General features: G+C 41.5%; 1 protein-coding gene across 1 annotated transcript; it reads right to left on the bottom strand.

Annotated features, from left to right (window-relative positions):
* Positions 1–280: 280 nt before the first annotated feature.
* On the bottom strand, positions 281–25,443 carry MGST3 (microsomal glutathione S-transferase 3). Its single transcript, XM_073592854.1, has 6 exons — positions 25,307–25,443; positions 17,459–17,582; positions 12,250–12,323; positions 10,222–10,279; positions 4,109–4,181; positions 281–560 (listed from the first exon to the last, which is right to left on the bottom strand). The coding sequence occupies exons 2-6, from the start codon at positions 17,573–17,575 to the stop codon at positions 439–441; spliced, it is 444 nt and encodes a 147-aa protein (XP_073448955.1). The 5' UTR covers positions 17,576–17,582; positions 25,307–25,443; the 3' UTR covers positions 281–438.
* Positions 25,444–27,333: the final 1,890 nt, after the last annotated feature.

The raw sequence follows: 27,333 nt of genomic DNA, 5'->3' as shown, positions 1-27,333 counted from the left end.
GGAGTATACACCGCTCCTGCCCATTGAAATCAACGGGACAGCGCAGCTATACCGCAGGCAAAGTGCCTCTGCAGAGGCGCTTTGCGGTGGTTGTTAACCCTTTCTCGGCCGCTAGCAGGGGTAAAACTGCCCCGCTAGCGGCCGAATACCGAATACCTATTGTAAGCGGCGCTTTACCGCCGACACCGCCCCTGCCCCAGTGTGAAAGGGGCCTTAGGGTAACATTATCTTTACTTAGCTTTTAGAATCATCTGTACATTAAAAAACAATAACAAAAAGGTAAACTTTTTAAACATTTTATTTAGAAAATACAGATTATTAGAGAACACCATACTAATTTTGAATAGGTATTATTTTAACCCCTAACAGGGGATAAATCATAAACTGAATCAGCAAGAGAAATCAGCACATTTGGTCCCATTTGCTGTCTTTTCCTGGTTAGACCCATGTCTTTGGGTTAAAAGACCAGCCAAGTAATTTGAAGGCGGAGCATACTGTAGAACCAAACAGACCAAGGAGGGCGAAAGAACTAATGGCTCCTCTTGCACGTTTCTTTGGATCTAGTAAAAGTTTAAATTTTGAAAAGGAGAAAAAAACAAAAACAGTTGATTACTGTAATGTCAAAATATAATAGACATGATAAACAGTTGCAGGAATTTTGCCCAAGATCAAGCTTTAATAAACACTATTGCTAAAAAGGTCTGACAAATGCATTTTTTCAGTTTAGAAAAGGGGTGAGATAAGAAAGAGAGTGATCTTTAATTTGTATAAATTGTGTATTCATTTAAAATAAAAAAAAGTATGCTCCTTTAGGGCCCATTCACACCCAGCTGTCTGCAGCATTAATTTAAATGGGTTGTCAGTGCATCACAACAGACTGAAAACTGAACCTGCACTATTTTTTGTAACGCAGACTACCATGTGGTGGGGTGCGCTGCAAAGCGGGTGCATTGCTTTAATGGGTTAGGGTGCCTTTGAAAATTTAATGTCACTGCAATACATCACAAAAATCTACACTGTAAAAAGATTGGAGCTTACATTGCTGACCTCCTGAAAATGCTAGCTGACTGGCGGTCATGATGATGCTTTTACTTTAATACTGACAGCTACTGACCTGGGAGAAGTCATATGTCTTCCTGCTCAGTCACTCAAAAAGTATAGAGGTCATAGAAACCATGACAACCAGGAAATTAGCATTTTATAAAGGAGGGGTCAGCAATGATAGCCTTATTTCAGGTGGTATTATTAACCTACTTAGGTGGGTTGTTTTTTTTGGCTGTCAAATGAATAATGCTGCTAACTATTTCAGGGTATTTGAAATGCGTGTTCCAGGTAATTAAATCAGACGTTTTTTCACTAGATAAAAAAAAGTTTAGAAATAAAAGTATTTCCTTTAGGCCTTATGTTCTCAAACGGGGGTTAAAGGTGACACCCAAGCTATGATCTGAGAGGTTACATGTAGGGTTGTCCCGATATCGAGCATTTGCCCAAGTGCTTGTACTCGGGCAAATGCTCCTGATGCTTCACCCGATACCTTGACAGTCTGCAGTGATCGGCACATGGGGGAGTTACAAGCTTCTCCCCCGTGGCTTTCAGCTGCTTTAGTGAAATCTATACAGTGATTGTAACTCCCCCACACGCGATCACCGCTGACTGTCACCGCATCCTCCATGCCCCCTGCGTTCCGCTGTCCCCCTCCATGTCCTCCTCCTGTCTTTTCTGTATGGACAGAGTCAGCTGACTGTCCATTCACATAACTGAAACATTGTAACCTCCTGTGATTACTATGTCTCAGTTTATGAATGGAGAGGAACCGCTGTCTTCTCTCCATTCATTTTTAGTGCTGAGGCTGCAGAGAAAGGGACTGGGGAATCTCTATGCTCGGTCTCTTTCTCTGTCTCGAGGGGGAGATATCAGGGGTCTTAACAGATGATATCTCACCAAAGCCCCCCAACAGGGCTGATAAAAAAAAAAAAAAAATTATAGTGTGTGTCTGTATATATAATATACATATACACACACACATACACAAAATTTCTTCCACAGTTTAGGCCGATATGTATTCTACATTTTTTTGGTAAAAAAAAAAAAAAAAATTTGCAATAAGTGTATATTGATTGGTTTGCACAAAGGTTATAGCGTCTACAAAATTGGGGATAGATTTATGTCATTTTTATTATTAATTTTTTTTTTTTTACTGGTAATAGCAGTGATCTGTGATTTTTAAATCGTGACTGCGACATTATGGCGGACAGATTGGACACTTTTGACACTATTTTGGGGGACACATTTGTACAGCAATCAGAGCTACAAGTAGCCACTGATTACTGTATAAATGACACTGGCAGGGAAGGGGTTAAACACTAGGGGCGATCAAGGGGTTAAATGTGTTCGCTCAGCGTGTTCTAACTGTAGGGGGGATGGGCTACCTAGGACATGACAATGATCACTGCTCTCGATGACAGGGAGCAGTAGCTCCCTGTCATGTCACTAGGCAGAACAGGGAAATGCCTTATCTCTCCGTTCTGCCTCTCCTCGCCGCAATCGCGGGCCGCCGGCAAACATTGAGTTCCCGGGGCGCGCCTGCTAGGTGGCAAATTACAAGTACACCCTTTTGCCTACCCGTGCCACTCTGCCGACGCAAATCGGCGTGCGGCAGTCGGCAAGCAGTTAAAGCATCACTTAAGGAAAATATAGGGTACTGAAATTTGTTACCATATTATGGGCGAATGCAGTTTTAAAGCTTGACACGTTGGTTATCTATTTACTTGGCAAAATATCGTCTTTAATAGTTTACCAAAAATTGGGTAACTTATTGCATTTGTGTGCCATAAAATTAATCTTAGTTTATTTTTTTACTGATATTTTGCTTTTCCAAAACCACTGTGCTAATGCTGTGTAACATAAAAAAAACTGGAGCTACCACTATTTTAGTCATTCTTGTCTGCTTTTAGAAAAATTATATAGTGTTTTAGGGCAGTGGTTCTCAATAGAGATGGGCTTGGGCGTGTTAGAAACCCCACATGCCCCCGATCCTGCCAGGAAGCCGACACTGCACAGGGCTAATCACAGGAAGTGAGACATTTCCCGGTCTGCAGCTGCAGAGATTGGGAAATGTCTCACTGCCTGTGATTAGCCCTGTGCAGTGTCGGCTTCCTGGTGGGATTGGGGGCATGTGGGGTTTCTAACACGCCCGAGCCCATCTCTGGTTCTCAACCTCAGTCCTCAAGTACCCCCAACAGGCCATGTTTTTGGAATTTCTCTTAGATAAAATAGCTGTCCAAAATACCAAGCCATTGACTCTGATTTAAAGCACCTGTTCAAGATAAAGGAAAACCTGCAAACATTGCCTGATGGGAGTACTAGAGGACTGTTGAGAACCACTGTTTTAGGGGTTTTATGTAATCTTCAGGCATAAAATAATTTTTAAATGTGTAAAAAAAAAAAAATATGCAAAAATGGCTCTGGCAGCAAAAGGGTTACAATAGTTCATTACAATAAGGTGGTAAGAATTGTGCCCTGAGCTTTCATGCGCAGACGCATAAATTAAGTGTCATCTGATATACTATGGATGCCTCCGTCTGCTGGAACCAATACATTTACTTGGTTTATATGACTTTCCAGTAAGCCGCACTCACATAAGAACACATTGTGTATGTGTGTGTGTATACACACACACACACACACACACAATGTAGTTTAGGAATGCTGCACCAGGTCTGCAGTTAGTGGTCCAGAGGACTGCTGCACCTAAAAACTTCATTTGTTCAAAGATTTTAAAGTTACATCTCAAAAAGATCTTTTTGAACACAAATCTTTGAACAAATTAAACAAAGTTTTTAAGTGCAGCAATCCTCCGGACTTTTATCTCGCTATCTATAGAGATAGAAAATATATATATATATATATATATATATATATATATATATATATATATATATATATATATATTTTCTATCTATATATATATCTCTCTCTCTCTCTCTCTCTCTATAATATACATATATACACACACACACACACCATTTGCCAGATTGGCTTTGCTTGTGCTAACCACAATTAAGCACTTAAAGTCAGGGCAATAAATCTAAGCAGCTTGTGTACTTACCACCTGTAGAGTACCCAGCGGCATAAAGTTCTCTGCCAATAATCCATACAACTCCCATAGCACTAGCAGCACGCTGTAGGAATATAAACAAGTCAATTCAAGTGGTAGATAAACAAGTCAATCTTTGAGAAAGTAAAAAAAGGAACCTTAGGCTATATCACTTAAATTAATGTGTAAAAACAAATGGATGAAAGGAATTAAACCTTTGTAAGACCTATTAAAGTGTATACATACTAAAGACACACTGATTTTCAAACAGAGAGTGCAAAGATGCAAATGTAATATCCACAGATTAACATTCAAAATGTAAAGCTGAACTCCAGGCAAGCCTTGCAAATTTTCCTTTATTACCCATTTCCATTGGGTAGATATCTTTCTTTTCTTTGTCCCCTTGACATCATCACAGGGATCCCAAATCTTCTTTCTTCACCAGTGAAGCCTGCATTGTGAAATACTTACCTTCTTCTAGAGATTTTCACTGCACAGCCCTGACCTACACCACACAAACTGGCCTTTTTCTCTTCCAAGTGTTCATGTGTGCCGTCAATGCCCCATTCATTCTGTATAGATGCTCCAAACTCATGGCAGCATCCAGCAGCAAGAAGACAAGTATGTAACCATAAGGGCTTCATTTATAAGACATCATCACTAAAAGCGAAGTCGTTCTTTAGGAGGTGGGCAATGAACCCCAAGAGTAAAATAAGCAGCAGTTTTCTCTGAGAGCCAGTATAGAGTGCCCTGTGTTGCATTTACCTGGCATTGTGCAGGCAAAATCAACTGGATAAAGATATGATCATTAATTTCTATGACAGCACAGGGGTTTCATCACGGTATTAATATCTGTGCTACTTACACTATTTTTTGTGCCAACCCAACCAATATTTTACCCTTCATTGACCTGAATGGCATACACACACACACACACACACACACACACACACACACAGTCGTGCTCAAAAGTTTGCATACCCTGGCAAAAATTGTGAAATTTTGACATTAATATTGACTCACTTTTATTTAACAATAGCAATCACATGAAGTCATTTATTATCACACAGTTTTTTGGATCCTTTTTAAATAACAGAAATCACCCAAATGGCCCTGATAAAAAGTTTACATACCCTGAAATGTGGCACACACAAGTTAAAATGGCAATTAAAAGGTTAATTTTCCATCTCCCTTATCAGACAGGACTTCCAAAAACTTAGGGAAAGAGTGAAAGAAACTGAGACCAGACTGGGCGAGGTGGAAGATGCTATCCCACCCCTACAAACTTCTTCAGACCGTGTGCAAAGGCAGATACAGCAACTCCTTATAAAGCAAGACGACATGGAGAACAGGCTAAGAAGATGTAATATACGCCTGATAGGCCTGCCGGAAGGATCTGAGGGCAAGGACACTACCACTTTTCTAGAACAACTACTGATCACTACTTATGGGAGAGAAGTCTTTTCTCCTATATTTGCGGTAGAGCGGGCGCATCGCATGCCAGCAAAACCCCCTCCCCAGGGAGCTCCACCACGCACGTTCATAGCTAAACTCCTTAACTATAAGGATCGGGACACTGCTTTAAGAATGGCTAGGGAAAAAGGCAATATTCCAGTTGGAAATGTTAAAGTAGCCATTTTCCCAGATTTCTCGGCAGAAGTCCAGCGTCGTCGTCAGAGCTTTACGGAGGCCAAACGCAAGCTAAGAAATTTACAATACAAGTACTCCATGCTCTTTCCAGCCCGTCTTAGGGTGGAACATGAGGGTCGTGCGGTCTTCTTTGAGGATCCAGAGGAGGTGATCTCTTGGCTGGAACGAAGAGCCAATCCTCAACAAGCTGATTGATTAAGTCCCACTGATAACGTAGATATGACCAGGAACTGCTCCTAACCAGCGCAAGTTTTACGCATAAATCCTGTTTACCCACAGTACAAGAGTCAAAATACCCTCCGGGGCTCCGGAGAGAGAAAAACAGTCCTACAATAAACATGCATCCTGCAGCGAGACTTTTCCCCACACAGTTCTGGGAAGCAGCACCATGCTCATTGGAACATTATCCGATACTTAGAGGTTCCGGTTAAACGGACACAAGAGGATCGAGTGACATGGCTGACATTACTTACTCTATTTAATGTCCGGAGTTTGAACCAACTGTTCTACATTCCATTGTTCACTAAGATGCTAGAATACTTCTCAGATAACAACCAGTTAAGGGATGATGCCCGCACAAGTTTGGGTCAGTGTAGGGCAGGGAGGGGGGTGGGGGTTCAAATGTTTTTGGTTCGTTTAAATTTGAATGTGCATACGCATTATAGGGAAAAGGTAACATTATATATGTGTCCAATCTTTTGATGAGTACATTTGTGTCGCGTGACAAGTGCTTGAGACAACTATGTCTGAAAATTAAAAATCTCTGTGCCTTGTGTGGAAGGAGCAAACTGTTACATATAAATGGTTTATTAATGTTTAAAAAGTCTTACATATGGCATCTTTAAAATTTTTTACATGGAATGCGAGGGGCCTGCGCGAGAAATTTAAGCGTGCGGCAGTCTTCACATTCCTGAAGAAGCAACATGCGGACATAGTGGTACTTGTGGAAACTCATATTGAGGGAAGCGTTCAGATGGCGCTTCGTAGGCCTTGGGTTGGATGGGCGTATCACTCTACCCACACATCTCATTCCAGGGGAGTTTCTGTGTTGATAGCTAAGTCCGTACATTTTGAAATGGGTGAGCTGATTACTGACCCACAGGGCCGCTATGTATTTATTCACGCCAAAATATATGGAGAACCTCTGCTCATAATGGCCTTTTAAATACCACCTCCATTTAATGTGTCCATAGTTAAGGAGGGTATATCATTCATGACCCATCATCCAAATGTAGCAGCGATTTGGCTAGGAGACTTCAATGTCACTTTAAAAAAAGGTTAATTTTCCACATTTGTGGCTTTTTAAAATCACAATTTGTGTCTGTGTATAAATAGTCAATGAGTTTGTTAGCTCTCACATGAATGCATTTAGCAGGCTAGGCACTGAGCCACGAGGAGGTAGAAAAGAACAGTCAAAAGACCTGCGTAACAAGGTAATGAAACTTTACAAAGATGGAAAAGGATATAAAAAGATATCCAAAGCCTTGAATATGTCAGTCAGTACTGTTCAATCATTTAATAAGAAGTGGAAAATTAGGGGCTCTTTTGATACCAAGCCAAGGTCAGGTAGACCAAGAAAGATTGCAGCCACAACTGGTGGAAGAATTGCTCAGGATACAAAGAAAAACCCACAGGTAACCGCAGGAGAAATACAGGCTGCTTTCTACAAAGTGTGGTTGTTTTTCAGGAGCAAAATTCAACGATAGTTGAACAAAAAAGAGCTGCTTGGTTGAGCTGCCAGAAAGAAGCCTTTACTGTGCCAATGCCACAAAAAAAAGCCCAATGAGGCATGTCAAGGTGTTGTTGGGCATATTGTAACCAGGCTTTTTTGTGGCACTTTTGTGGTACAGTAAAGGCTTCTTTCTGGCAACTTGACCATGCAGATCTTTTTTGTTCAAGTATCATCATAGTGTGCTCCTCAAAAACCAACCACACCATCTTTTTCCAGCCTGTATTTCTCCTGAGGTTACCTGTGGGCTTTTCTTTATATCTCAAACAGTTCCTGTGGCAGTTGTGGCTGAAATCTTTCTTGATCTACCTGACCTTGGCTTGGTATCAAGAGATCCCCAAATTTTCCACTTCTTATTAAGTGATTGGACAGTACTGACTGGCATATTCAAGGCTTCGGATATCTTTTTTTTTTATCCTTTTCCGCCTTTGTAAAGTTTCATTACCTTGTTACGCAGGTCTTTTGACTGTTCTTTTCTACCCCCTCATGGCTCAGTGTCTAGCCTGCTTAGTGCATCCATGTGAGAGCTAACAAACTCATTGACTATACACAGACACAAATTTTTTAACCTGCGTCTGCCACCTTCTGTATCTGTACCAAGGCCAAACATTCCAGTGTATATAAGCTTTTTATCAGGGCCATTTGGGTGATTTGTTATTATGGTTTAAAAAGGATCCAAAAAAACTATGTGATAATGAATGGCTTCATGTGATTGCTATACTTAAATAAAAGACAGTTTTTTTTTGGCATTAGATTATATTAATTATATATATATATACTCTATCTCTGCTGGAAACAGTACATTTACTCGGTTTACATGACTTTTCAGTAAGCTGCACTCACATGAGAGGAAGAACTGTAATGGTCTTGTCAACAGAAGGACACATTGACAGGTCCTGTATGACGTGTGTGTGTGTGTGTGTGTGTGTGTGTGTGTGTGTGTGTGTGTATGTGTGTATGTGTGTATGTGTGTATGTGTGTATATGTGTATATGTGTATATATATATATATAATTTTTTTTTTTTTCACATAATTTTCCAAAAGTGAAAGTAAAAGAAAATCACAAATTTTGGGTTGACATCAAAACAGTAATAGGAGGGGAAATCTTTCAATGGGGACACTACTCGAGCCTCACTTTGGAGGGATAATCACAGGGGGTATAATCCTCCCTTATTCTATCCAAAATGGAAAAAAAAAAAAAAAAAAAAAAAAAAAAAAAATATTGCCTTTGGTTACACTTTAGGCCTCATGTACATTGGTTTATTGTAAATGCCATTTTTCCTAACGGGAGAAAATCGGTGTTAAAAATGCACCTAAGCCCCGTTTTTTTCTAACGCAATTAGGTGCGTTTAGGCATTTATTTCATTGTCCAGAATTGCAATTCATTCTGGCCATTGAAATGAATAATTGCTGAAGCGCTAAACTTGCTTAGGCACGTTTAGCTGCGTTTGGCATGATTTTTCTGCGTTCACGAGAAAGAGATTTGACTGCCTGTAAACTCTGCTGCTCCTAAACTCCTCTAAAAGCCTGTGCATGGATACATAGGCTTTTATTGATAAGCATTCAGGGGCTTAGGCAAAAAATGCCAAAAGCCCCAAAAACTCCAATCCAATTTAGGAGCAGTGTGCACAAGGCCTTAATAACATTATAATTACATAAGTGTTTATCACAGTTTAGAAAATGTTTTTTTACTATGCCTTTGTTATAGATATGATATCATTGCATGGCACAGGTTTTTTGGTGCAGTTTTACAGCAAATTAAATAAACAAAGCATTACATTTTGGATAGAGTAGCATTTTTGGGGCTAGTATACAATTTGCCTGAGCTTTAAGTCTCGTACACACAATCAGATTTTTGGACGACCATTCGTCCGTTTTTTTGTTGGCATGCTAGTCTCATGTCAAAAGTGAAGAGGTTACTCACCATACGAAAATTCTCGTACGACAGAATACAAATTCAGAAGTGACGTAATGTGTTGAATAGTTATGTATGTGTTCTTTAGTTTCTGAGCATGCGTAGTCTTGCTCTTATTTTTAACTAACTATCCGAAAATCAGCAGATCGTTTGTCAGACGAAATTTTACTTCTGATTTTCGTATCATGTGTACGGGTCTTTAGAGTTAGGTTTAGGGTAAGGTCTACAGAATATGTTTAAGTTTAGAGTTCAAATATGAAAAATGTGTATACAATAAAAGTTAGTTGTGCCACATATTTGCGTGCTGAGATTTCTGGGGGCAACACTCCAAAATCAGAAACAATTAGGCTCCATACACTCCTAGGCCTTTGGAATAGCGGGTGGAATCGCCGTGATTCTGCATGCAATTCCAGAATAGCGGCAAAACACAGGACGCAATTGCGATAAATCGCTCTGCAATCATGGCAAAATCTAAACCTGCTATGCTACATTGTAGCGATTTTGCCGCGATTGCAGTGCGATTTATTACCCACCACATGTGGTAAAATTGCACCGCGATTGGGGTGCCATTAACAAGTAATGGCACTGCAATCGCGTCCTGCTGCGATTCTGAAATTGCGGGCAAAATCACTGCGATTACAAGCGCCTAGGTGTGAATGGAGCCTAAACTCAAGCTAAATGTGAATATACTGTAAAAGCATTTCATATTTCCAAAGTTAAATTTGAAAATCCAAGTGTTTGAACCTGGATTAGTAAAAAACAACCTGAAATAGGTTAAGCACAACCAAGAATGATGCAAAGTAAAGAGCTAACAACAAACTAATCACTTACCGGATGTGTAAGTCCTCCAGCAGCAAGGAAGAATAAAAAGGGAGGGTATGATTCCAAACTGTAAAATAATGCACAATAAATACAAGGAGCATTTTGTTTGGCATTTTCAAGCACTGTACAAGCGTTTCTGAATGTGTATCAAGTTTCAGGTGTTTGTTTCCTGGGCTGGGCAAGGGGAGGAGTGGAGGGCAAGGGGAGGAGCAGAGGTGTTTTTCAGGCGCAAAAAAATCCATGCAAATGCATGTGTTGCACGCTTACAGTCGCATCCAGGCAAAAATGACTGAATACACTCAAAAGAATCTCATGTACTTTTTCGAACGTTGGGAACTGAGCCTTCAAGAGTGAACAGGGACAATTAGAAAGAATGGGATTCTGAATGTTACATGTAGTCAGGCATTGGGAAAAAAGCTGAAAATTACTGGACGTGTGAACAAGCGCTAAATGTTAATGAAACTAAAAACGTGCCAAGTATAAAATTTCTACTTTAATTTAAAAGGTGTCTTCACATTTTTACCAAGACAGTAGAACAACCACAGTCATTGATGGTACCTGATCAACACTGGGAGCCATAAAACAAGACAATTACTCTTCGTTAGTTTTCTGTTTTGTTTTTTCTACCGCCAAACAGTTATTCCCCCAGGAAATCTATGAAATGCACGTTTCTGACCAGGAAGCCAAGGAAGTGTATTGCTTTGGGGAAAAAACAGAGTAGCTAAAATTTGTTGTCCTAAAAGACTTCCTAAAACTATTTCATTATCCTGTCAGTGGGTAACTTATTAGACCTCATGCACACTGGACGTTTTTAGGGGCGTATAGAGTTTTTTTTTTTGTCTCTAAACTCTCCTGCATGTTAGCCTATGTGTCCAAGCACACGTATTGCAAGCTTTTAGCAGAGTTTAGTGGTAGGAGAGTTTCAAGGCAGGAAAAAAATCCCCACTTCTAGTGTGTCCAAGATCAGCAGAGTTTGGACAGAAAAAATGCTTGACAACCCACGTTAATACTCGGTGCGTTTTAGCGCTTGATCATTAATTTCAAATAAATTATTTATTCTGGCCAATTAAATGAATCGCATAAACCCTTGTAAAAGCGTTAAAACACTTTCTGGAAAACCGCTGCTGCCAGGAGGAAGGCTTCTAGGAGAGTTAAAAAAAAAAAAAAAAAAAACACAAAAAAAAAAAAAAAAAAAACACATCCTGACTGCATTGCATGACACCTAAATCATATAGCCAGCAAAAAAGGACAACTGCTAAAGTCAGGTTTTTTTTTTTTTTTTTTAGATCAGGCTTAGTTTACAGGATACACAGCAGACAGCACCCATTTAGGGTTTCCTAGATTGCCAAGCTAATAACAAACAGGCACAGGTAAGAATGGGGCGCTACCCCAATGCTGGGTTCCTCATTTGCATCTCAAGGCTTAAAGTGACACTAAAGCTTCGTTTTTTTGTACATAACAAACATATGATACGTACTTCCACTGTGCAGCTTGTTTTGCACAGAGTGGCCCCGAACCTGGTCTTCTGGGGTCCCTCGGCGGCTCTCACCCCCTGGGACAAGCAATCTCCTGGGGGGTTACCTTCCGGGCACGCTCCCGAGTTCAGCATTCGGCGTCCATAGACGCCGAATGCAGGACTCGGCCCTGCCCCCCTGGCGGCCGCGTCATTGGATTTGATTGACAGCAGCGGGAGCCAATGGCTGCGCTGCCATCAATCTATCAAATCAACAGCCGAGAACCCCCGAGCAGGGAGACGGTATGTCCCCATGGGACAAGTTCGAGGGTTCAGGTAAGTAAAACAAGGGGGGGGGGGGGGGAGGGGGCTGGTCACTGATGGGTTTTTTCACCTTAATGCATAGGATGCATTAAGGTGAAAAAACACAAACCTTTACAACTCCTTTAATTTTCAGTTTTATTTTCAACACCCACATCCCCTTTTTTCCAGCCCCTTGGCTGAATGTTGCATCTCATTCTACTGATCAGTAAGGGTACAGGATAAGTAAAGCTATGTATAAAATCTCAGAGACATATACTTACGTATTTTGATGTGCCCGCTGTATGCAGTTAAAGATCTTGCCATTTTCTGGATCACTACTGTACATGTTAGGATACTTGTAGGAAGAAAATGAACAATCTCAGTTAACATCAGAAATCGCCAACACTTCTCTATTTAAAAATAACAGACAGAGGAGCTCAATGCAGTACTGCCAGCCTCAAGAAATGTACAGTTACAAAATATTTCAACATAATGTTTGGTAACTGACCAAATCTGCTGACCATACAGATATGTGCTAATGTTAGGATACCAATTGTGTTTCAGGTTTACAAGTTTTAATACTTGTAAATTAACCAATTAATAGACAGTAAACACACATTTTCAATTTATAATCAATATCAATTTCCATACTGTTTTTTCCAACAGTGTTGAGAAGATGGTAAAATGTAAAAAAACATTAAATTAAATTAGAGGATCTCTTTATTAAACACCCTTTTAACCCAATGAACGATTCTGTCTAAGCAATGGATAAGAAGTAGAGAGCTTAAAAAGACCAGCCCTAACCACACTTTCTAAGTGTGTACAAAAGGTCAGGAGGTAGGTACAACAAAAAGACACAGCAAGGGACACATCATACTAAGTGTAGGTTATGTCCCTTGTGCAGACTCTTGTTTTTAGGCTATAATACTTCCCAAAACACTGATTGATTCCAGCTTCACACTGGTGCAATGCAGGAAACCCTGCAATTCAGTGTCGGTTCCCGCATCGCACCTGAATCGCACACTGGTTCACACTGACACCTGCAAACCGCTGGGGGTGTCGATGTAACGTTAATAACCCCCCCGATCTGTTTGCAGATCGCAGTGTGAATTGTCAAATGGTGCAGGAATCGGATCACATAGGTGTAAACACCCATGCGATCCAATTCCAGTGCTGACCAAAAAAAGGGTCCTGCACCATTTTGGTGCGAATGCAATGCGATTTCAGCCAGTTTGTATGGCTGAATTCGCATCGCACAGACATCACATGTGATCTGCACAACAATGCGGTGCGAATCACAGGCGATGCCTGTGATTGCACGAGTGTGAACCCAGCCTCGGGCAGACCAGGAGTTCTAACATTACATGCTGCATTCTTGTTCCAGGTCAGATACTCAGAAAGAATGCAAACAGGTGGTGAGCAATGGTAACATTGAAGGGGACATTTATCAAGAAAATGAGTGAAACACTTCTGGAAAGTCAATGCAACATGTAAAGTGCTGTGAAAAAGTATTTGCCCCCTTCCTGATTTTTTGTTTTGCATATTTCTCACACTTAAATGATTCAGATCAAACGAATTTTAATATTACACAAAGATAACCAGAGTAAATCCATGATCCAGTTTTTTATTTTTTTTTGCCCCAGTAGAAGCCCCGTAGGTCGAAACACGTCGGACTATTTCACTTTCCATGTTGCCCCTTTTTTAATTGTGATCACTTTTATTATAATTGTTTTTTTAGAAATAAAACTCTCTTTTTTTATCTGCACTATGTGGAAGCAATATTTTTTTCTCCACATATTACCCTGATGTGAGTGTGTGTTCCGTCCTGGTACACCTGGTCTACCCTCCTTACAAGATTCCAGTTTCGAGTTCCAGCTATAACGGTTGATTCGTATGGTTTTTGAGTTTCCGTGGAGTCCGTTCCAGAGGTCCCAACCATCTGGACAACTTTACATCTGCCATGTGTGGCACACTGCTCGCAAAGACTCTATGTCGCTAACAGTAGAGTCCACCAGATCCGGTAAGAGCATACACTTACTACTCATCCATTGATGTTGTTTTCTTCTGATGTTGTTCCTACGGATGGATCTATACATCTACTGTCTACACTTGGAAACTCACCATTTCGGGTTGCTGTTCCTGTGTTTACACACCGTTGGACATTCATTTACATGTGGACATCACATTTATTTTTGCTCTAGGCAATCAGAACCTTTGTTTGTCACTTATGGAGTCCATTTAACCCTGTTCAAGGTTTTGTAGTTTCATGGACTTTATGCTTTATATTAATATCATGATATTTTTGTATGTTTTTTAAGCGCTACATTTTTTCTATCACCCCTCTTAGTGTTTTTGTCATACCGTATGTAGCTGCTCATTTTTTTATTTTACTTAGCACAGTGTTGTTCCCCACATCTTTCAGTTTTTAAAATTATTATTTCATTTATAAAGGGAATAAAGCTGTTCAAACCTGCCTGGCCCTATGTGAAAAAGTAATTGCCCCCTCCCCTGCTAAATCATGAATGAACTGTGATTAACCACTATTTTTTGGAAAGCGGAGTTAAATTTCACTTGCCAGACCTGTTGAATGAAGAAATCACATAAATAGAAGCTGTGTGACAAAGTGAAGCACACTAACAGATCACAAAAAGCCACAGTCTAAAAAAATTCAAGAACAGATTAGAAACAAACATGTATCAGTCTAGGAAGGCCATTTCTAAGGCTTGGGAACTCCAGTGAGCCACTGGGAGAGCCATTATCTACAAATGGAGATAACTTGGAACAGTGGTGAACCTTCCCAGGAGTGGCAGCCCTACAAAAATTACTCCAAGAGCATGACGACTCATCCAGAAGGTCATAAAAGAACGCAGGTTTGGACAGCTTTTTCACCTTAGTAAATGAAACCATCATTTAAAAACTGCATTTTGTATTTACTCGGGTTATCTTTGTGTAATAACAACATTTGTTTGATGATCTGAGTCAAGTGTGGAATATGCAAAAATCAGAAAGGGCAAATACTTTTTTACAGCATTGTATTTGCAACCTTTTTCTGGAATCCTAGGCAGCAAAACAATTGGATCGGGTCTGCAACAGCTGCAGATAATGAGACAGACTTTAACTCTAAACAGAAGCATAATTGGGAGGTGGTCAGAAACAGGTTTCGTTCTGTGGCAGTGATACTTTAGCACCAGAGGAAGGAATTTATGTATCAAGCTGAACACTAAGGGCTCTTTCTATCAGTGATGGGCTATCAGTGATGATCCGCCCCGTGAACACCCGCTTGCTCAGCGGGGATCGCTCCGCTGATCCCCGCTGAGCAGGAAGATGACAGGTCCGTCGCTGCGCTGCTCTCCCCTATGGGGGATCGGATGATGACGGACGTAGAGTCTGTCGTCACCCGATCCGATAACGGATGGAAAAGTAGGGTTTTCCCCCGTTACACTTTTCGGATCAGAGCGGGTCGGATGTCAGCGGACATGTCACCGCTAACATCCGACGCTCCATAGGGATACATGTATGTCCGTTTTTCATCCGAAAACGGAAGGATGAAAAACGGACATACATACATTATGTATGTATATATATATATATATATATATATATATATATATATTTAATCATTATATTATATATTTATTTTTTTTACCCAGTGAAGGTGCGTGTACATTTGATCTGTGTGAATGGGGCAAAAAACTTTTTTATTGGGCTTTTTCCTGTGGTCAAATGTTTTTCATTGCTATGAACCAGAAAATATTGTACTTTACTACTAAATAGAGCGAAGTATCATAGGCATTTCCTATAATACTTAGCGCCATCTAGTGGCCATCTGTTTTTCATTTTATATCAATGAAAAACATCCGACAAGCACAGAAAATAGCATACTAACTTTATTTTGTTTGGCTCCATTTGCAAGGAAACTATTTATTTTTGTTTACAAACTTTTTAGCTAGAAGGTTTCAAAAAGTGGTACAGAGAAACTAGCATCTAAAACAGAATATCATATCGGTACAGAAAATGACAAAAAGTACTAAACATGACTAAAGGCACATTACACACGATCGGACTTTGACAACAACGGTCTGACAGACCTGTTCTATCAGACAATCCGACCGTCTGTATGCTCCATCGGATAATTGTTGTTGCTTTTTCAATGGACAAAAGTTCGCTGTGCATGCTCTCAAACTTTGACAAAAAAAGTCCGATGGAGGATAATCTGATCGTGTGTACACAAGTCCATCGGACTAAAGTCCAAAGTACAAACACGTGTGCTCAGAACCAATGCTAAACATCAGCCAATAGCAGAAGTTGCCCAAAGAGTGGCGATAATGAGCTGAAAAACCACGTGATTTGGTCAAAGTTGGCTGAAAATGTTCTGCCGTGTGTATGCAGAACAAGTTTACGGCCAACGCCCTTCGGACAAAAATCCACAGAAAAGTCAGATGGAAGCCCGATCATGTGTATGAGGCTTAAGATGAGGCCCAATCTATAAAAGTGTGCAATATCCACGCACAAATGTGAATACTGATGCTGATAATGCAATTGTTTCAAAAAGGGAAAAAGAGAAGACCTCAACATTACCATATCGATACTTGCAGTTCTAAACATCGAGAATCACTCAAAGTTCAATGATCGAACCAAGGAGTCCATTTAAGTTTTTCCTCTTTACCTATGGACGCTAGACAAAGTTTAACGTAGAAGAGAACTGAAGAAGTTCTCTAATGTAAAGTGACTACCCAATAGATAACATCATCTGTAATGTAGTAGCTTCTGTGATTGAAGCAAATAATAAACAATGGGTTGTGCAAGGAAACAATTTAAATGCACTTTTACTGCGTGATCTGCTATGCAATTATTTTTATAAATACACACTTTAGAGCAAATCTGCCACATAATCTCTCACTGAGCAGTACTGCCTTGCTATGCAACAGAATTGATAAATGCCCCCTTGTGGAGAAGTGGGAGGGAAAAAAATAAAATAAACACACACGGCTTCAGCATCGGTGCAATGCTGCAGATGTCCCCTGCCGGCTCTAAGCCTGAAAACTGAGCGATCACATGACCGCTGATCAGTCAATTCTCTGGTCCACTCTGAGCACAGAACGGTGATTGTCAGTCTGTCCCTTCTGCTGTCACTGCAGCACAGGGTAGGAGCAGCTGGCTCAGGCTCTCAGTGGAATACCGAGAGGCTGATCCAGCCACCAATCAGGCATCTGGGTGGATCCTGACATTATCATCGAGATACATCCAGAGACTGAAGCGGCTTGGTGACGTCAGCTGAAAACAGGCTTCAGCCCACTGTTGGCTGATTCTGAATCACAAGAGTGCACAAGTCAATGCACTCTCGTGACCCACAAGAGAATTATGGGCAAAAGATATTAGGCCAGACTTCTATTTTAATAATCCACTGCTTTTTATTATGAGAAATTACACTGTTAACATGTTATGTTCTGAGAAACAAGAAAATAGTTGAAGAATGTGCCGGCTTCTTACCTCTACTTTATACTGCTTGCGAGCTTTTGACACCTTGATAGCCAGATGAGCCACCATAACAAAGCTGGCTGCCCCTGTGAGGAGCACATATCCATGTTCTTTGGAAAGGACCACCATCTTGAATCTGTAAACAATGACAAATAGATATGGATGTGACAATACTGATTAACCTCTACAAATTAGAACTGTACTACTCTATTGTAATCTTCAGCTGGCACTCCTTTACAGAATCACAGGGGGTAAAGCCCAGTTCCAGGCAAAATTATACCCCCTCCCATTCACATTAAAAAAAAAAAAAAAATTAATGGAAAAAAAAAAAATATATATTTTATGCTGCTTTCACACTTCAACGCTTGTATAACATGCTATGCATTTGAGAAAAAACACATAGCAAGTTTTAAAGAGGAAGTAAACCCTGATGGGTTTTACTTCCTCTTTTTTTCCCTGCAAAGTAAAAGCATAATGGGCTAGTATGCATCACATACTAGCCCATTATGTTGCACTTACCTGCAAACAAAGCCCGCAATGTCCCTGTTGTCCCCGCTGGTGGCAGCATCCATCTTCATCCGTATATGGTAAATATATCCTCCCGTGCAGGTTTAAGAGATATTTCTAGTACATATAGGTAAGCCTTACTATAGGCTTACCTGTAGGTAAAAGTGGTGTAACTAGGTTTACAAACACTTTAAATGCATTGCATTAAAACTTACCGCAATGTATCTGAGGTGAATAGCTGGTTTTTAAGGACGCCATCGGGTTCTGGCTTCTTAACAACCATCTAGTCACTGGTTATTAAAGACGTCAGCAGGTGTTGGCTCTTCTAGTCACTGCTTGTTAAGTAGCCGTCACCCTTAACAACCAGTGAGAACTACACTCCATTACATCCTTGGTGGTCAGCATGCTCCGGCTCCTCTTGTGCAGGAGTGATGCTATCATCAGAGGGGGGAGGCTCCAGAAAGATGGGCGGGACAGCCAGGAGCATCAGCTCAGAGAATGTGAGAGGGGCAGCGGAACCGACTCCTCCACAGAAGCTGGATGGTGACCACAATGGGGGGGGGGGCATTGTTTGTTTATATATCCGCTGATTGTTAAGGAAGCCAGCATGTGCTGGCTCCTTATCAATCAACTATTCACTAATTAAGGATGCTGGTGGGTGCCTGCTCCTTAACAACTCACATATTTATCTCACACACTGGATGCATTTTTTTGGTGATAGATATATATATATATATATATATATATATATATATAGTAAAAGAGTAATTATTTTCATGCGCTTTTGTCACTCTGGAAATGTGTCTTCTAGCGCAGCAAAAGCACATAAGTAAAGGCTCTTTCACACCTATGTCCATGGCAAATGCGTCCCTTGCCAGCTCCTCTTCCAGGTGTGGAGAATGGTGAGCCACAACTGCAATCTCTGCCCACACTGACCAGTCCCTTTGTCCCAACATCATCATGCCACATAAGTCTCCAGGACCTGAGAAAAACCTGCTGCTGTAATAGCCAATAGCAAGTGCTCCTGTCCATCAGCTAGCAACAAGCACAACAGAAGAATGACCTTTTGACCGCAGAATTGGGTAATAAAAGGGGCTTTTCAGATTTTGATTCTTTTAAAACTAAGAAGCTGAATAGTTAAATTTGTAAGTAGGAGGACCTGATGTGCTTCTACACCTGGAAGAGGAGCTGGCAAGGGACGCATTTGCCATGGACATAGGTGTGAAAGAGCCCTTACTTACCTATGTGCTTTTGCTGCGCTAGAAGACACATTTCCACAGGGACAAAAGGGCATCAAAATAAATACCCTTTAAATTCTCTCTAGATAGAGAGATATAGAGATATAGAGATATATATATAGCAAGTCTCAAGCTGGTCTACTGAATGTTATGATCAAACTCCTCAAAAGCATCCAATATCTAATTGGAATAATTGTAACCACAATTTTATATTTAGATTATCAAACGTAACCAAGTCAGTCATCCCATAACAATTCATATAATACTCATAGTAAAGTATATTGATGTAGCATACAGCATGGAGCGTGTGCTGCCAATCTTAGTAGTTGTGGGAGAGAGAAGAGGGGCAGATGATGTCATGATTCCCCCCCCCCCGTCCAATCAGAGAAAGCCTTGCGTCCAATGAAAAAAATGCAAGACGTTTCCCGAATGCCTGAGGTGGGGGAGTGAGACGCTGTGTTTAGTGTAAGACACGGGAAGCCATTCGATCACCCAGAAGAGGTCATCATAAACTGTATGTAGCACAAGCTATTACAAGCATTTGCAGCATCACCAGCATCCCTCTGGAGGTGGCTTATAAAGAATTAGGTTGTACCAAGCTGGACCAAAGTCCAATTTTTTCAAGATAATGCCTGGAGTTCTTCTTTAAAAGCTGAATTCCAGGCAGATATTAAATACACATACATTATTGCAGCTCTGTATTATTAATAAAGTGTAGTATAGCCGATTTAGCCGTTTGCATGGAATTCACCTGTAACCGCATGCAAGTGTGGGGTTTTAAAAGCAAAGGGTTGGCACACTAAACATTGATAAGATCTCATTTTTATGCACTTTGTAAGTTGTTAGTAAAAAAGACAAAATGATTGATGAGTTTGCATAGACTGGCAGCATAGAGATGCTTTGTTCAATAATACAATCGTATACCGATCGATAAGATTACATTGTGGAATCATAATATCACATTGTGGAATCATAATATCGCATTATGATCTTAAATTATATCTTGATTTAGAAACATCTTAAATTAATAATTTAAAATGATAATAAATTATGATCCTAAGAAATCAAACAAAATCCACTTTCCTGTGTGTGACATATTGAGTAAATGGGTTGCCGGCTATAAATTCATTACACCCATCACAAGAGATTGATCGGTAAATAAATGATTGATTATCGCAGCATGTATGGCCACCATAAAAGAAGCACAGGAACAAGGCATACAGTATCTGAGAGCACATTTAACATGGCTGTGTGTCGCCAGACTTGAGGATAATTCAGCTGGTTTTATGGAGTGGGTGTGGCGCAAACCCCAGTGTGGCAGACACACCTAACCTAATGCTGTCTCAGCAATGCAGTTAACCATCAAGTGCCAGCTTGTAATACCTCCATCATTGCCAGGCCAGTTTTCAGCTTTATGTGCTGTCTACACTGTACTCAAATGTCTTTTATACCACTTTTATGAGACAAGTAGAGCTTTATAGGTGATATTTAATAACCACTGAGGTTATTTTTTTTATTATATAAAAGGAAAAAAAGACCAAAAAATATGTAAAGAAAAATGATTTTTTTTTTTCTTTTAATAATTTTTGGGTGAATAAAAATGCCAGGACAGTGCAAAAGCCCCCCAAAAGACCCCTTTAAGAATAAAGAAACATGCTGGTTTTTAGAGAGTTAAAAGCTTGGTGATGGTGCACTAATACACGATTGTTTAGGTCATATACAGTGCCTTGCAAAAGTATTCACCCCCTTAGCCTTTTTTTGTGTTTTGTTGCCTCACAACCTGGAATTAACATGGATTGTTTGAGGATTTGCATCATTTAATTTACAGAACATACCCACAACTCTGAAGATTTTGTTTTTATTGTGAAGCAAACAACAAATAGGACAAAATAACAGAAAAATCAGTCAATACTTTGTAGAGCCACCTTTTGCGGCTATCACAGCTCCAAGTCACTTTGGATAAGTCTCTATGAGCTTGCCACATCTTACCACTGGGATTTTTGCCCATTTTTCCTTGCTAAACTGCTCCAGCTCCTTCAAGTTGGATGGTTTACGCTTGTAAACAGCAATCTTTAAGTCTGACCACAGATTTTCTATTAGATTGAGGTCTAGGCTTTGACTAGGCCATTCCAACACATTTACATGTTTCCCCTTAAACCACTCAAGTGTTGCTTTAGCAGTGTGTTTGGGGTCATTGTCCTGCTGGAAGGTGAACCTCTGTCCTAGCCTCAAATCACACACAGAGTGGTGCAGGCTTTGCTCCAGAATATCCCTGTATTTAGCACCATTCATCTTTCCCTCAACTCTGACCATTTTCCCAGTCCCGACTGCTGAAAAACATCCCCGCAGCATGATGCTGCCACCACCATGTTTCACTGTGGGGATGGTGTTCTTTGATGGTGATGTGATGTGTTGGGTTTGCGCCAGACATAGCGTTTTCTTTGATGGCCAAAAAGTTCAATTTTAGTCTCATCAGACCAGAGCACCTTCCGCCATACATTTTGGGAGTCTCCCACATGCCTTTTCGCAAACTCAAAACGTGCCATTTTGTTTTTTGCTGAAAGTAATGGCTTTCTTCTGGCCACTCTGCCATAAAGCCCAACTCTATGGAGCGTACGGCTTATTGTCCTCCTATGTACAGATACTCCAGTCTCTGCTGTGGAACTCTGCAGCTCCTCCAGGGTTACCTTAGGTCTCTGTGCTGCCTCTCTGATTAATGCCCTCCTTGCCCGGTCCGTGAGTTTTGGTGTGCGGTCGTCTCTTGGCAGGTTTGCTGTTGTGCCATGTTCTTTCTATTTGGTTATGATAGATTTGATGGTGCTCCTAGGGATCATCAAAGATTTGGATATTTTTTTTATAACCTAACCCTGACTTGTACTTCTCAACAACATCGTCCCTTACTTGTTTGGAGAGCTCCTTGGTCTTCATGGCAGTGTTTGGTTAGTGGTGCCTCTTGCTTAGCTGTTGCAGCCTTTCAAAAAGGTGTGTATATGTAATGACAGATCATGTGACACTTAGATTGCACACAGGTGGACATCATTTCACTACTTATGTGATTTCTGAAGGTAATTGGTTGCACCAGAGCTTTTTATGGGCTTCATAACAAAGGGGGTGAATACATACGCACATGCCAATTATCAGTTTTTTTATTTCTGAAAAATAGTTTTATGTATATATTTTTCTAATTTTACTTCCCCAACTTAGACTATTGTGTTCTGACCCATCACATATAATTCAGATGAAAAAACATTGAACTAAAGGCTGTAATGTAACAAAATAGGTAAAAAGCCAAGGGGGTGAATACTTTTGCAAGGCACTGTACAAGTGGGGTGGTGGTGATAGAGGTCACATAAAGTTGCTAGCTAAAGATGAAGGGGATAGGGAATATATGCAGAATAGGGAAGGTGGGATCAGTAGGGAGACAGGCTAGTGATCACATGTGTAGGAGAGGAGGAGGTAAAAAGGTAATATTAGTGCAAATCAATGAATGAGCAGCTCCTGCTGTAGATCCATTCTTTTATTTTTTCCATTCAAAGAATTAATTCCATCCTCTGTTGTAAGAGGAAGGGGAGGGATCTACAATGCAAGCTACTTTTTTTTTTTTTTTTTTTTTACATTTTGACCGCCGTGATTGGATATCACAGGGATCACAAGGTATGCTCACAGCCACTCAGTACACAGTGGTTTGTAGCTGGAACAGCCGTCCGTGGTCTTTATTTCAGAGGACTTTTATAAATGGTGGTGGGTGAAAAACAGTCCACCAATTGGTCATTCATAAACACACTGTGGCAGACAAGGGGTTAAATACCAATGCAGTGGGACTGGAGTTCAGGGATATTAGAACTGCTTAAAGGAACTCGTCTAGGTAAGAAACAAGCAGCAAAGCGAGAATAGGCATTGGGAAGGCCCTGTCACCTTGCCCATTCAGGGCAGACAAGGTCTGTTTAACACTCACCTGGACCACTTATTTCTACTTACCTGCACAGCACGCCTTCTACCTCAATAGACTTGTATGGGGAGACTGTGACCCTCCAGGATGCAGTGATGGAGCCTAGCAGCCAAATACCAGTACAACACTGTCCCCCGGTGGAGGGGGTGATGTCACCGGCCCTTGTAAGCCCCAACACCAGTGAACACCGGGCATTCTGTGCTGGTTAGAAGGAAAGGAAGGACTGTGAGGGAAAGTGTGTGTCCAGGAGGCACAGGGGCAATGTACAGTCACAGCCAGCAGTCTGCCAAAATCAATCACAGGCTGAAATAAGCAGCAGCTGTGCACAGCTCCAAGGGCTATTCGAGTATTGCACCGTGTGCATATCGGGGCATAAACCTCAAATGCAGACTTTCTGCTATCTGGGCTAGGATCAGGAGAGAAGGCACTGGTGATGTAACCTTCCCAGGAGGGCACCCGAGGCCCTGGGTAGATTACCGGTGCCTACTGCAAACCAGGTAGTGGAAGAAAATGAATGCAAATTTTACACGAAAAAAAAAAAAAAACTTGTTCACTGTGAACTTTAGTTAAGGGTCTATTTATAAAACATTCATTGGACGAATGTGAAACATATGGCCAGCTTGCATACATTTTCCACATATTTTCTCTAATATGGTTAATTCCTATGATTGTCGGTGCCACCTAGTGGCCAAGAGTCATTATTTTTCTAAAGTACCTCCATCAGAAAAAATACAGAATTTTGGCCACTAGATGGAGTTGTCAAGCATAGGAAATAATTGTATTAGAGAAAACATGGGAAAAACTTATGCAGGTTAGGTGACTACATGAGATTTGTCCAATGCAAGTTTTGTAAATAGACCTCCTAATGTTGTGGATTGTGCATTCACCACCGATTTTTGTGTTTGGGTCCTTATATCTGTGGCTCCAAGTGTACTGAAGCCAATAAGTCAGTATAACCACCAAGCAGATAGAATGTTTAGAAGGGGATCAGTAGTGGAAGCGCCTCTTATTCCCTTGTGGCAAATGATCATACACAGAACGATTGTATACAGTGATTGTATTGTTGATAGGTTTACTGTCTGATCAGATGATTGAAAAGTTGGTTCCATGAGCCATACAGGCTTTGTTTCTTTATTTGATGGATGTGCAATTTGATCAGAGCATCTGAATCCACAAGCAAACGTATATCCATAACCTTCCTTCCTATTGATTTAGACTCAATCTCAGTGGGATATACATCAATTGGCAGCACTGGGATACTTTGTTCATAAATATGATTGTATGTTGTTTGATCGGATTACATGACTGAAACAGAGATGCGATTGATAACTTACAACTGTATCCTATTGACCCATGTGTGACACATTGATGGAATGGGTTGTCAATTGTAATAAGTGCAGACAAGTTCAGATCCTGATCCGAACCCTCCTTAGTAAACCCAACAGGAAGCGGTCACTTTACTGGGCCAACCAATCACAGGTAGCCGAAGCATTCCATGGCTGCCTATGATTGGACCAATACAGTGACATCTTGGAATTAAAGGCAGCCATGGCATGCCTCGGCTGCCTGTGATTGGCTGGCCCAGCGACAGCTTCCTGGCAGGATCACTCGTGGGTCTGGACCAGGATCTGAACATGTCTGCATTCATCACTACTCCATTCTTCCTCAATCAATCATTTATGGAGGAGTGTATGGCCACCATTATACTGAGCCATCTGCTATGTGGAGTTCTGTCCACACTCATCAGTCATTTTGATGAAATTGCTTTATTTTGCTTGAAATCAATCGATGACAGAGTGTACACCAGTCCATAGATCCGATCATACGATCCTGTGATCAGATGGTAAGGTGTATGGCCCATCACACTCCATAAGTCAGAATAGCTGACACCTTCCAAGCACTGGCCCTGGTGTCACTCAGGATTCCTCCTGTCATATTGTGTCCCGGGAGGGAGGAGATCGGTGACCCCGGTGTGCACTGATCGCTCACCGGCTCGTCCTTCCTCCGCACTGTCAAGGTGACACAAACCGGAAGCCGCTCCCGGAGGAATCCTCAATACTCCACCGGCACTGTGTGACCCCATAGAAGACTGGGCTGTACACGAGACCCTCCTTCCTTGTGTGTGCCACCTACCTGTCCGTATGTACTAACAATCATATCACCTACCTGAACTTCTACCGCCCGGACCTGACAACCTACAACACTCCGCCTGAGGATCCGAACTGAGAGCAGGAGGAGGGGAAGGGGGCGGAGACTCCGTACATGCCCCGCCCACCAGACTACGTGCTCCACAACGTGACACTTGTATTAAGTAATATACAGTGTTCATGTATTTACAGTATATCACAGAAGTGAGTACACCCCTCACATGTATGTAAATATTGTATTCTATCTTTTCAGGTGACAACACTGAAGAAATGACAGTTTGCTACAATGTAAAGTAGTGAGTGTGCGGCTTGTATAACAGTGTAAATTTGCTGTCCCCTCAAAATAACTCAACACACAGCCATTAATGTCTAAACTGCTGGCAACAAAAGTGAGTACACCCCTAAGTGAAAATGTCCAAATTGGGCCCAATTAGCCATTTTCCCTCCCTGATGTCCCCGTGTGACTTGTTAGTGTTACAAGGTCTCAGGTGTGAATGGGGAGCAGGTGTGTTAAATTTGGTGTTATCGCTCTCACTCTCTCATACTGGTCACTGGAAGTTCAACATGGCACCTCATGGCAAAGAACTCTCTGAGGATCTGAAAAAAAGAATTCTTGCTCTACATAAAGATGGCCTAGGCTATAAGAAGATTGCCAAGACCCTGAAACTGAGCTGCAGCATGGTTGCCAAGACCAGCTTTAACAGGACAGGTTTCACTCAGAACAGGCCTCGCCATGGTCGGCCAAAGAAGTTGAGTGAACATGCTCAGCATCATATCCAGAGGTCGTCTTTGGGAAATAGACGTATGAGTGCTGTCGGCATTACTGCAGAGGTCAGCCTGTCAGTGCTCAGACCATACACTGCACACTGCATCAAATTGGTCTGCATGGCTGTTGTCCCAGATGGAAGCCTCTTCTAAAGATGATGCATAAGAAAGCCCGCAAACAGTTTGCTGAAGACAAGCAGACTAAGGACATGGATTACTGGAACCATGTCCTGTGGTCTGATGAGACCAAGATAAACTTATTTGGTTCAGATGGTGTCAAGTGTGTGTGGTGGCAACCAGGTGAGGAGTACAAAGACGAGTGTGTCTTGCCTACAGTCAAGCATGGTGGTGGGAGTGTCACGGTCTGGGGCTGCATGAGTGCTGCCGCCACTGGGGAGCTACAGTTCATTGAGGGAACCCATAGTTGCCAACATTGCAAAAAAAATTTGTGGGACACTTTTTTAGCTGTAGGCGGAGCCGTATAATAATTAGGGGGCGGGGGCATGTGTTTTTAGGCGTGGCATAGCAAAAAAAAAAGAAAACTGCGGCGCACGAAGCGAAAAATGGGCAAGGATTACGTGAATAGTGGCCGTGGCTTAAATAGGTGTGGTTCAAAGGGGGTGTGGTTAGAGTCTGAGATGAATGAGGGATGGAGAGGGAAAGGGGGGGAGGGGGATGGAGGGACAGCAGCCCCAGATCCTACACAACAATAGAAATATGTGTATTCTAGAAAGTTTAACAATCAGCAGATAAAGATACTCCAAACACCTGGTGTTAGCGCTTCAATCATCCCGGCACCATGATTGTTATGGTGTCAGGATGATTGAAGTGCATTATTTCTATTATTACATTGTAATATAAAATTAAATAATTCAACTCACCATAATGCCGAATCAGTGGGATCCCTGAGCGTGTCACTAGCCACGTTACCTGCCACCAGCAGAGTCCTTCTTTGCATCAGGTGCCCCCAGCAGAGTCCGTCCTTGCATCAGGTGTCCCCAGCAGAGTCCCTCCTTGCATCAGGTGCCCCCGGCAGAGTCCCTCCTTGCATCAGGTGCCCCCAGCAGAGTCCCTCCTTGCATCAGGTGCCCCCAGCAGAGTCCCTCCTTGCATCAGGTGCCCCCAGCAGAGTCCCTCCTTGCATCAGGTGCCCCCAGCAGAGTCCCTCCTTGCATCAGGTGCCCCCGGCAGAGTCCCTCCTTGCATCAGGTGCCCCCGGCAGATACCCTCCTTGCATCAGGTGCCCCCGGCAGAGTCCCTCCTTGCATCAGGTGCCACCAG

Source organism: Aquarana catesbeiana, linkage group LG07 (genome assembly GCF_042186555.1).
Source record: "Aquarana catesbeiana isolate 2022-GZ linkage group LG07, ASM4218655v1, whole genome shotgun sequence".
Lineage (NCBI taxonomy): Eukaryota > Metazoa > Chordata > Amphibia > Anura > Ranidae > Aquarana > Aquarana catesbeiana.
The sequence above is the reverse complement of the archived record's forward strand: the minus strand, read 5'-3'. Positions and strand labels throughout refer to the sequence as shown.